Here is a 12,554-nt window from a genome sequence, read left to right on the forward strand (position 1 = left end):
ACCCACCCTTCCATGTCTGTCCTTTGTTGGTATGACACTTGCTGTCACTTCTTTCTTTAGGTACCTCTCTGTAGGGCTCTGTTATTCCAGGGATTCCAGTTATTGGCACATGCATTCCTCCATCCAAGCATGTTTATATGTCTCCTGCTCCACTAGGCTGTCCCCAAGGAAGACGTGGCTCCCGGCACACACCTGGCACAATACTGCACAAGACATTCACCCACTTGGCCTTGAATCTGACACGCAATCTGGCATGACATTCACCCACTCAGGCCAGATGCTGAGCAGCCCTGGAGGCTTAGGGCCAGAGGGATGGGAAGGGTTGCCTTTCTGGGGTGAGTATCAGTTTCTACAGGAAGGCTGAGCGTGAGAAAGAATAAAGAAGGAAGTGCACAAGCACAGCCTAAACATCTTCTATTTCTACTAAGTTTTAAGAACTCTGAGATTCTGTTTGTCATTTAATCCACCATTCCTCAGGCCAAGCAGACACAGAACTTGGGTCAGAGTGATGATAACGAGCTGATACAATTTTCACACCCTCATCACTGAGATCTCTCCCATCAGAAATGGGTTGGGGGGCTCACAGGTGGCAGCAACTGCTATTACAGGCCTCATCTCTGCCAGCTCCTGGGGCCTGCTCTCCTCCCATTAGAAAATCCTCCATTTGTCAAAAAGGAAGCCATTTGCTTTGAATCCCAATTCCACCCCTAAGAGACTGGGAACATATTAGAGTCCTTGATGCTGTGTGAGCCTGCAGTGACCGCTGTCCCATCATTGCTGGCTAAGGGGGTTGGGATCCACCTGGCCATCTGGGCAGCTGTTCTCTTCTCTCCTTTCTCTCCCACTGTTTCTACACATGCAGTATTTCCAGAGAGAAGCGACCACTCTTTGGTAAAGAACCTATCTAACTTGCTATCTACTGCAGGGCTTTTGAAGGGTTCACAGGAAGCAGCACAAATTGATAGTGTTCCATGAAGCCATCAGCTCCATCTTATTCACACCCTGTCTCACCTTTAGGGATCCTCTTGCCAACAGAATCGCAGAGGACCAGGTTGACAGTGCAGAGACAGCAGCTGAGGCACAGCCAAGAGCTCTGGCTATAGGAATGACCTAAGAAGATGGAATGGTCATTGGAAAGTCAGAGGGGATGACACATAGGGGCCCAGCAATCTCAGCCAAGTCAACTCTACCAGCCTTTCTGGTCACCAACTGTGTGTTCAGCACCCTGATAGGAGCAGAGCCATGAGAGTGAATAAGACCAGATTATGCCCTTCAGGAGCTCATCTCGGGTAAGGAAAACAGGTGTGGAAATCCACAATGGTGGTCAAGAGGAAAGAGGACAACAGGATTGTGTGAAGGAAACGGTCATATCTGTGTGAGTAGGTTGGTGAGGAAAGACTCTAAGAGAAGGCTCTGTCTGGCTGGGCTTGGAAGGATGCATAGGAGTCTTCTAGGGGGCACAGGGGCACTCCAGGCATGGGTATAGATCTGTAGGTATGGCTTGTTGGGATGGATTTCAAGTATTCTGGAATGAAGACAGCCATGGAGACAAGGGCAGGAGAGAGGAGATTTAATAGGTTTCATGTCAATGGCTCCACTTGAGTTTCTGATAACCCCTATAACCCTTGGACTCTCCAGTAACACTGAATGACTTGTTTATGATTCCCCACAGAATATGAACTCAAAGGAGGTCAGTGGGGGGTGTTATGTGTGATTCTCTGCCAACTGCCAAGGTGAAGCCTCTTCCAACTGCAGGTGGACTGCAGGTGGCCCTGCTACTGGCTGCAACTCCAGCCCTGCCTCCTGATCCAGTACATAAACAATGCAGCAGCCTCACTGAATCACTGCTGTGCAGGGCAGGAAAGCTCCACGCACACAGTCCAGCAAACAGCAGCACGCAGCTGAAAGGAAGACTCGGAGGAGAGAGATAAGGAAGGAAAGTAGTGATGGATTTCATCCCAAACTTGGCTGTTGAAACCTGGCTTCTCCTGGCTGTCAGCCTCGTGCTCCTGTATCTGTGAGTAACTGTCCAGGCTCCTCTCCTCTGTTTCCTTGGACTTGGGGTGCTAATCAGGACTCTCCCTTATCTGTTTTAAAGATCAAAAAGAGATGTTCAGGCCAGGTGCGGTGGCTTACACCTGTAATCCCAGCACTCTGGGAGGTCAAGGAGAGAGGATTGCCTGAGGTCAGGAGTTCAAGACCAGCCTGGCTAACATGATGAAACCGTCTCTACTAAAAATACAAAAATTAGCCAGGTGTGGCGGCGCATGCCTGTAGTCTCAGCTACTTGGGAGGTTGAAGCAGGAGAATCTCTGGAACTTAGGAGGTGGAGGTTGCAGTGAGCCGAGATCATGCCAGTGTACTCCAGCCTGGGTGACAGAGCAAGACTCCGTCTCAAAACAAACAAACAAAAAATAGATGTTCAAAGAGAAGTAGCTTAAGTGTTGGATGCTACAAACATAGAGATTATTACAGATCTTACGCAGATCTATAAAGAAATAAATAAGCATCTCCGCCATCCATCTTTAGTGACAAGAAGGGCTTAGGGACAGCTTTGATTGAGGATGATCTAATTGACAATAGCTTTGGACCCAGCTTACTAAACCAGAATTTGGATTTCACATTTTTCCCTTTACGTTGTGGTAGAAGATGATAAAGGGAAAAATGGAGGTATTAAAATAAACTGTTGGGAAAGTATATTTAAAAAGACATATGCAATCTTGTCATAGAGGTATACATTTGTGCATTAGACTCATACTATGAGTCTAATGCACAAATGTATACCTCTATGACAAGATTGCATATGTCTTTTTGTGGGATTCCCGGCATCCTAGAGCAGGTGGAGAGAAGAGATACTCCCCACTGTGGGCAGTGGAGCCTTTCCATCTGTCACATTTTACTTCTACCTCAATTTCACTTTTATTAAGAATAGGGAATTATGATGACATGAAAATAGAAAATATAAACCTCGTTTTAATTCTTTCACAGAATGGTTAGAAATTCAGTGCATTGTGGCAACAGTTTCCGTTTGCTGATATTTTAACATGAATTGCTATGGCTTAAATTTATTATATTTAAAACCAGATTTTTTTGGAGATAAACTATTTCCAGCATGTTCCCCTGGATGATAAAAGAGGGCTATTAGTTCAGTATTTGTGACAATAAATGTGTGTAAAATAACCTCATATTTCCAGAATAATGTCAGGAATATGAGTCTAATGCACAAATGTATATCTCTATGACAAGATTGCATTTGTCTTTAAAATATACCTTCCTGACAGTTTATTTTAATACCTCCATTTCAAATAAACCTGCTTAGCAGGTTAACATAAACTCTCAAGGCAGGGAAGCAAGCAAGACTGTGAGTGAGTGATGACAGTAAAGGTACCCAGGTAGGATCAGTATGAAGTCAGAAAATATTCCTTAGCTCTCAGGGTACAACTCCAAGGAGATATTCATGGGTCCTGGCCCCAGAGTGGAGGTCACTCAAAGGGCAAACAGGTTGGCATCTCATCTGCTTCAAGCCTGGACACGGGGCACCATCTGTGTCACTCTGTGTGTGCTCTGCCATGTTGTGGGGCTGTCACTACAGATTTGGGCAGCCGGGCAGGCAATACCTTAGCCTTAGACAATGCTGATGCAGCCCAGGAGTCAGAAACTGTAGTGTAGACCATGTCCTCCTTAGGCCAACACGATTACGTGCAATAGATGACTGGCCTTTCTGTTAGCCTCTTCATTGGAACCAAAAGCAGCATTACTCTACCAAACAGAGGACAGCTGGAAAGAAACTAAAGACTTCGCCCAGCTCACCCTCTGCCTTGACATGGTACCATGTGAGTCTAGACATTCACCAAGATCTTTCCTCAGGGGCCAATGCTGCTGACACATTAACTCAATAGCTTGTCCTCACCTGAGAGGTCAGGTAACTTGCTTAAAGTTCAGGAGCAGAGATTAGTGTCATTGATCTGCCATGGCTGTGACAACAAAGGAAGGAACCGGAGTGGGAAAACCCAGGGCCACCCCGGTTTTAGTAATGGTGCACGCACTTCCACTAACTTTTCTGGGGGAAGGATCCAAATGCACTATTGGGCCTGGCTGTGCTGCCTCCTCTGGGTCCTCCAAACACGACCCCCCATGCAATTTCTCAGTTGTATTTTACCACATATTATAAGAGTCACTGGATTTGTACAGAATGTTTAGAACCTTTACTGCCTTAAAAGCTACCCTTTAAAGAAGAGAAAATGGTCTTAATTCAACTGTGGAATATTTTATGGTTACGTGGAATACTGCATCTTTTGCTATCAACAGGAGGGTATGTGGACATTAGAAGGCCCCTGTCTTTCAGCTGAAAGCACATACAAGGTGAACGGATCCATTTATACACTCCACACTATTCAGCCACATTTTCCTAATTTGCCTCTCTGGGGCCAACTATGTGGGACTAGCAGGTTCATGGCTGAATTGATGGCTGGCGACCCCTTCCATCAGCCTTTGTTCTTCCTCCAGTCCTCTACCCCTGAGTAACATCAGACTGGGAAAGTCTTCAGACATCCATAACCCCCAGCTGGGAGGGTCCATGCATGACCCATCAAAGATGAGCTGCAAGCAGGCCTGCCATAGGGAGCACCAGCCTTAACGGGTTTTCCTACAGAGATAGTTGATGTGCAGAGGCAACAAACTGACTGCTTTGTGACTGATCGCCTTGAAAAAAATGAGCATGTCTGGCTGTAATCATCCTTTCTTGCATTGCTATAAAGAAATGTCTGAGGCTGGGTAATTTATAAAGAAAAGAGATTTAGTTGGCTCATGGTTCTGCAGGCTATACAGGAAGCACAGTGACTTCTGCCTCTAGGGAGGCCTCAGGAAATTTACAATCATGGCAGAAGGTGAAGGAGAAGCAGGCAGATCTTACATGGCTGGAGCAGAAGCAAGAGAGAGTGGGGAGGAAGTGCCACACACTTTTAAACAACCAGATCTCATAAAATCTCATTGTCACGAGGACAGCATCCAAGGGGGGATGGTGTTAAACTATGAGAAACTGCCTCTAAGATCCAATCACCTCCTACCAAGCCCCAACTCCAGCATTGGGGATTACATTTCAACATGAGATCTGGGTAGGGGTACAGATGCAGACCATAGCACTGGCACCATGCTTATCAGGTGAATGATAAGGATGAGGATTCCCAAATCAGAGAAGAGTCCACTTATTAGATAGACATAAGGGAATGAAGTGCCCTGGAAGACTTCCCACCTGAACCTCTCAGGAGCGCTCACGTTTGAGGACATTTATGAAGTATTCACGCCAGGATTGGGACCAGGAAGACTTCAGCTGCTTTTAGCTAATCATTGTGACTTTTTGGGGTCTCATGGTGGAGGCAGGAAAGGACCTGATGAACAAATATAATCTTTGCCGTTGGAGTTACTCTTATTATTTATTGCCTTAATGTTACCTACCTCTCTTGATAATTCCAGTTCCTCAGTCAGTGACTCACCAGTCCCTGTATCTATAAAGTCACAAACCCTGTGACCTGATTTCTGTTTCACTTTGTAGATATGGAACTCATTCACATGGGCTTTTTAAGAAGCTTGGAATTCCGGGACCCACACCTCTGCCCTTTTTTGGAACTGTTTTGTCCTACCGTCAGGTAAGTGTTCTGGAGCTCCCCGTTTTGCTTCTTGTGATGGAAAAGTGCAGCTTAGTTCCATCAGTAAAAATGCTTCTCCTTGGGAGGAAGGTCTGAGGTTTTACACTTTCAGAAACAGTGTGCAGACATCACCCAGAGCACAGCAAAGATTACCCCAGGGCTCTTCTTAACTCTCAGGAACCTCAGGTTTGCCTCAGTCAAACAGCCCAAATCTCAGGGAGATTGGCAACCTGATGTCAGAACTTGATGTGAAGACTTTGTGAGCATCATAAAGAGGATTTTCTTCTTGCTCTGTGCAGGTTCCCAGGAAGGTACAGTCATACTTATTATTAAAAGTAGTAACAGGACCTTCCGATTGTGGCTTCTTATCTGTGTACATGAGAGTCAAACTCTCCTCTGTGTAGCAAGAGCTCATGAGTTAGCCTTTTTTCCCTTCCTCCTGGATAGCTTTGAAACTCAGTTTACTGGGGACCCCAAGTATTTACCATTGGGTCGTTTGCACCTACTTGAATAGTCTCCAAAAAATGCTAAATTCCCTGATAGTATTTCCACGGCTCTACCCCAACTCTTACTCCCCATGACATCTTTTGTAGTTTTGAGAGACAGAACAAAGGGTTTCTGCTTTACTTCTTCTCCTTCAAAAGCTGCACCCTATGGGTGAGTCTTAGCAGGGAGCGATGTAACTGAGATGAGATGGTGGTTGTCTATCAACCTGAGATATTTAAGCACAAAATGAATTTGTGTGTGTGTGTGTGTGTGCGCGCATTTTACACAAAGATGGAATCACATGCGAAATCACTAGAAAGAGGATGATGTGACAAAATTATTAAGTATTTAATTTCGCTGAATAGAATGCCACATGTGCCACATGGACTGTGAACTTTGGCCTAGCCTTTATGCCTAACTGGGTCGGATGCTCTGCCAGGGGCCTGGCCCCTGGATGGAAAATGAAGAGCTCATGTCCACAGGGCCAGCAGCAGCAGTCAGCTCTCTGGCTTAGATCATCTTTCCTGCATACCTGAGTCTCATTTCTCAGATTCTAATTCTCCCAAGTGAGGGTTTTGTTGTCTAATTACTGCCCAGGAGCTTCCTATGTTTTCCCTCTGCAAAAGCAATAATTTCCCCACCACCTTTCCCAGGTCAACTCTTTAGTAGATATACCTCCAAAATACACATTTCTGGGACCTCTTTTTGCATAGTTAAAACGTCACCCCTGAAATGTAGAAACAGGAAGGATTTTTTTTAAATTGTACTTTAGGTTCTGGGGTACATGTGAAGATCATGCAGGATTATTGCATAGGTACAAACTTGGCAATGTGGTTTGCTGCCTCCATCCCCCCGTCACCTACATCTGGTATTTCTCCCCATGTTATTCCTCCCCAACCTCCCCCGTGGCCCCCTACAACAGACCCCAGTGTGTGATGCTCCCCTCCCTGTGTCCATATGTTTTCATTGTTTATCACCCGCCTATGAGTGAGAACATGTGGTGTTTGATTTTCTGTTCTTGTTTCAGTTTGCTAAGAATGATGGTTTCCAGATTCATCCATGTCCCTACAAAGGACACAAACTCATCATTTTTTATGGCTGCAGAGTAGTCCATGGTGTATATGTGCCACATTTTCCTTGTCCAGCCTATCGTCGATGGGCATTTGGGTTGGTTCCAGGTCTTTGCTATTGTAAACAGTGTCGCAATGAACACACGTGTGCATGTGTCCTTATAACACAATGATTTATAATCCTTTGGGTATATACCCAGTAATGGGATTGCTGGGTCAGATGGAATTTCTATTTCTAAGTCCTTGAGGAAGTGCCACAGTTGTTTTTAAGTTTCAGTGAAAACTCCGAGCCAGTGTCATAATTTGTTATGCTCGATGTGTAGAGGTGACATTTTCTCGTAACTTCCATGTTGAGCTGGAAAACTGGAAAGCAAGTTCACTTTGTCAGTCTGTTGCTCACTCATTTTCTCACTCAACAACATGCCTCAGACTTACCTAAATCTGCTAGGCTAAAAGAGGTCCTTGGGGTCTGTAACTTTCTAATTGTGCTAGAATTCTAGAGCGAGCTCGTGAAATAAATGAAAAGGATGACGAACAAAGAGATCAAAGGCTGTGCATTCCCTTCTGACACTCACTCATGTTCCCTCAGCTTCAGTTTCCCCACTGTCCCTGGAGGTGATCATTCAGGGATTTATCAGATTTTAGAGACAACACATGAAAAAGAAAAAGACATTGAAAGACAAGGAGTTGCTTAGTATTTATCCACAAGGATAAGTCATTCAGTATCCACAACACTTGGAGGAAATTCAAGAGTGGTTTTTGAATTTCCCATTTCAAAAGTCTCCTCTGTTTTCTCTCCTTTCCCTTATGACATCTCTAAATAAGCTTCCTCTAACTGCCAGCAAGTCTGATTTGATTGGACTCGACTGTTTTCAGTCCCATTTAGAGGCAGGGTTAAGTACATTTAAAATAATAATCAAATATTATTTTGTTTCTCCTCCCAGGGCTTTTGGAAGTTTGACATGGAATGTTATAAAAAGTATGGAAAAGTGTGGGGGTGAGTATTCTGGAAACCTCCATTGGATAGACTTGTTTCTATGATGAGGTTACCCCACTGCACAGAGGACAGTCTTAGCCCAGAGCCTCTTAGGATGAAGCTCTTGTAAACCTAACTATAAACAGAGAACTTCTCTGAAAGAAGAGGATAATTATTGCAATGGGAATCTGTGTGCTATTATAAACTATATGCAAATTCAGGGGGGGCAAAGCAAGACAAAGATGCTCCAAGGAAAATAGGAGGGGGATTTCATATCAGTTTTGAAATAATTATCCCTCCCTACAAAGATTAATAACAAGGGTGGCTCCACACCAAGGTTGAACAGGCAGTTGCTAGGCAGGTGTCCTTGAAAAACTATTTTTATGTAAGGTTGGGATGGCCTTTGTGCAAGCTTGTGGTTTTGCAAAGTCTTTCGTGGTAGTTTTGTTATCAGGCACACAAGCATGAGAATCCCCTCTTCATAGCCTTATTTGTCAGGGTTTTTACATACACACACGCTCGCTCTCTCTCTCTCTCACACACACACAGTGACATCATTTTGGTTCTGACAACGTTCACACTCACTATTGTAAAACTTTTCGAGGCTTGTCCTACCAAGGATGTTGAGCTCTTCAGTCTGAAGTAGGCTGGAAGCATTGTGGTTACAACTCTTCTCCAGACTTTGTTGGCTCAGGGACTCCCAGCATTGCCTTCTGTCCAGGGGCTGCCTATTCCCCTTTTCTTTTTTTCTTCCTTAGGTGCCCATTTCTCACATGCATTGTCTCAGACTCTTCCAATATGTGCTCATGAATGCATGGCATCATCTCCTTCCCACATCAATTCACTTCCAATTAAAAGTCAAAACTCTTCCATTTAAACTTTGGAATTAATGTACTTTTAAAAGAAGGGTTAAGAGATACAGAGAAACAGACTGGGAAACCATTTATGTTCTGCTGGTTTTTTGTTTGTTTGTTTTTTCACTTTTCTCTGCAAGTGTGGAATTTTTCCTTCCATTTTGTTATTAAATTTAAGCCAAGACTTTTTAATAGAAGGATGTACAAGTATTTGTCTATACCTTTGTGCTGAATTTGAAGAGATGCTGAATATTCTTAAACCATTGTGTTCCCTGCGGGCTGATGGACTGTGATTTTATCAGGTGGCCTCAGCCAATTGCAGCAGCTGTTCCCTGTCAGAGGTGCTAGAGGTTTGGTGAGAGCAGTGGAGGAGGTGCAGTGGTGTGTGTGTTCACTAGAAGCAAGTGGGAGAAGCTCTTTGTGCTTCTTCCTCTTCTCTCACCAAGTCCTCAGAAACCGCAGTGCCGGCTGCGAGGTGCTGTGGAGCTGGCACGGCCCATACAGGCAACATGACTGAGTAGAAAGAACACAAAGCTTGGGATGTCCATGGGTCCTACTCCAACTGCCCCTTGCAACATTTAGTCCTTGTGAGCATCTGATGATTTACCTGCCTTCAATTTTTCATGAACCTAATAGTCTTTTCAAAAATGAGATATTTTGGGCTGGGTGCAGTGGCTCATGCCTGTAATTCTAGCACTTTGGGAGGCCAAGATGGGCAGATCACGAGGTCAGGAGATCAAGACCACCCTAGCTAACACGATGAAACCCTGTCTCTATGAAAAATACAAAAAATTAGCCAACTGTGGTGGCATGCACCTGTAGTCCCAGCTATTCGGGAGGCTGAGGCAGGAGAATTGCTTGAACCCAGGAGGCGGAGTTTGCGGCAAGCCGAGATGGTGCCACTGCACTCCAGCCTGGGTGACAGAGCGAGATTCCATCCCCCCCAAAAAAATATATATATATTTAGACATAGGAAACATTATGGATAGTGGCATGGGAAATACCCACGTATGCACCACCCAGCTTAACAAATGCTCTCCTGTATTCTAAGCATGATCTCTTTGAGGAGCTCTTTTGTCTTTCAATGTCTCTTCCCTGTTTGGCCCACATTACCCTTCGTCATACGAAGACTTGGGTGGCTCCTTTGTTAGACTCTTGCCATGTGTCATACCTAATGAACTAGAACCTAAGGTTGCTGTGGATTGTACGAGTAGGGGATTATGTAATCTCAGGATCAAAGTCTGGCTTCCTGGGTTTGGCTCCAGCTGTAGAATAAGGCTGTTGATGTTTAATCAACTGTTTTTTTCCCACACAGGATTTATGATGGTCGACAGCCTGTGCTGGCTATCGCAGATCCCAACATAATCAAAACAGTGCTAGTGAAAGAATGTTACTCTGTCTTCACTAACCGGAGGGTAAGCATCTATTTTTTGAAATTTAAATGCTGATTGATTAAATTTTTATTTTGAAATTCTTATATATTCATAGACAGTTGCCTAAAAAATGTTCAGGAAAGTTCCACGTACGCTTCATCCTGCCCCCCCCCAATGGTAACATCTTGCAATCTTGCATAACTATAAATACAGTATATTCATGTTACTATAGTACAGGAAATTGACATTAATATATTGATACAGTTTACAGAGCTTATTCAGATTTCACCAGTTTTATGTGCCCTCATTTGTATATTTGTATGTGTAGTTGTGTGTGTTTGTGTTTTTGTTTTTGTTTTCTTTTTGAGACGGAGTCTTGCTCTGTCTCCCAGGCTGGAGTGCAGTCGTGCAGTCTTGGCTCACTGCACCCACTGCCTCCCGGGTTCAAGTGATTCCCCTGCCTCATCCTCCCAAGTAGCTGGGACTACAGGCACGCACCACCATGCCCAGCTAATTTTTGTATTTTTAGTAGAGACAGGGTTTCACCAAATTGGCCAGGCTGGTCTTGAGTGTGTGTGTGTAGTTCTGTGCAAATTTATCACATTCGTAGACTTGTGCAATGATCAGCATGATCAAGATGAATACCCATTCCATCACCATGTGGCTCCCTTCTGCTATCCTATAGTCACAAGTGTTTTTCTCTGACAGGGTCTATATCAAAGCAAACTTTGAGGTCAATGTATTAATATTTCCTTTTATGGATTGTGCTTTGGTGTCAAGTCTGAAAGTTCTTTGCCTAGCCCTTCTTCCTATATTGCTGTTTTTTTCTAAAAGTCATAAAGTTTAATGCTTTACTAAATGTAACTCTATTACCCATTTTGTGTTATTTTTTGCATAAGGTATGAGATTTAGATCAAGGTTTATTTTTTTGTGGCTTTTGGCTGTCCAGTTGTTCCAACACCATTTTTGGAAAGGTGGGCATATTGTTAAAAATCAACTGGGCTTATTTCTGTGCATCTCTCAATTGCTATTCTGTCCCATTGATCACCATGTTTATTCCTCCACCAATACCGCACTGTGGTGACTCTAGTAGCTGTACAGTAACTTTTTTTTTTTTTTTTGATCAATAAAAGCTTTAGGGATATCTGCACATGTACATTTACATTCAAGTTGATAACGTTTATTTCAATACAAATTATGCTAGAGAATGCTTACATTTCAGACATGGTCGTACATGTGCTATTTGAAATTCTTCATCTTGATACAGATATTGATTGTGAATCTCTTGATGATAGATACACAGCTAATTTTTCCCAAAACTCATGAAGATAACTGTATTGCTTGATGATCTGTATTGCCCCAGATCCTCTTAGGTCATGCAGGCTGTCTATAGCTTGCTTTGGTGATACTGTGTCTGACAGGCTGTATAGTAACTCTTAACATCATGTAGAGTGATTCTTCCTACTTTTATTGACTTATTTTTTCAGATTTGTTTTAGCTTTTCCTGGTCTTCTGTTTTTCCATAAAAATTCAGAATGAGTTTGTCAGTGTCTACAAATAAACCTGTTATTTTGACAAGAATTGAATTAAATGTATAGATCAACTTAGGGAAAATCTATATTTTTACTATGTTTGGTATTTCAGTTCATGAACATAGTATGCCTCTCCATTTCCTTAGGTTTCTTTTGACTGCTTTTAACATTTTGTAGTTTTCAGCATAGATATCCTGTACATGTTTTGTTAGATTTACAGCTAAGGTATTTCATTTTTGTTGGAGTGACTCTAAATTATATTATGTTTTTCTTGTATTTTCAGATATTGATTATTGTTACATAGAAATTTGCTTGGTTTTTGTGTGGTGATCTTGTATCCTAGAACCTTGCAAAACTTAGTAGTTCTACAAGTCTTTTTGTATATTCCTTGAGATTTTGTACATTGACAATTATGTCACCTGGAAATGGAGACAATTCTTTTATTTCCTTTCCAATTTGTATGCCTTTTATTTCTTTTTTCTTGTCTATTGCATTAGGACTTCCCAGTATAATGTGTAAATGCGGTGAATTTTTGAATTGTTCCTAATCTTAGGAGGGAAGCATTCGGTCTTTCATCATTAAGCATGATTTAGATGAAGTGGGTTTTTTTTTTTTTTT

At 43.0% G+C, this 12,554-nt stretch overlaps 1 protein-coding gene across 1 annotated transcript in view; it reads left to right on the forward strand.

The window, feature by feature from the left end:
• Positions 1-1,734: 1,734 nt before the first annotated feature.
• CYP3A4 (cytochrome P450 family 3 subfamily A member 4) overlaps positions 1,735-12,554 on the forward strand; it is a 23,973-nt gene continuing 13,153 nt past the window's right edge. Inside the window, exons 1-4 of the mRNA XM_017533658.1 lie at positions 1,735-2,017; positions 5,552-5,645; positions 8,146-8,198; positions 10,347-10,446. Of these exons, the coding sequence (XP_017389147.1) occupies positions 1,947-2,017; positions 5,552-5,645; positions 8,146-8,198; positions 10,347-10,446 (318 nt within the window). The 5' untranslated portion in view covers positions 1,735-1,946. The remainder of the gene's footprint in view (positions 2,018-5,551; positions 5,646-8,145; positions 8,199-10,346; positions 10,447-12,554) is intronic.

This window comes from Cebus imitator, unplaced genomic scaffold (assembly GCF_001604975.1).
Source record: "Cebus imitator isolate Cc_AM_T3 unplaced genomic scaffold, Cebus_imitator-1.0 Scaffold82, whole genome shotgun sequence".
Taxonomy (NCBI): Eukaryota; Metazoa; Chordata; class Mammalia; order Primates; family Cebidae; genus Cebus; species Cebus imitator.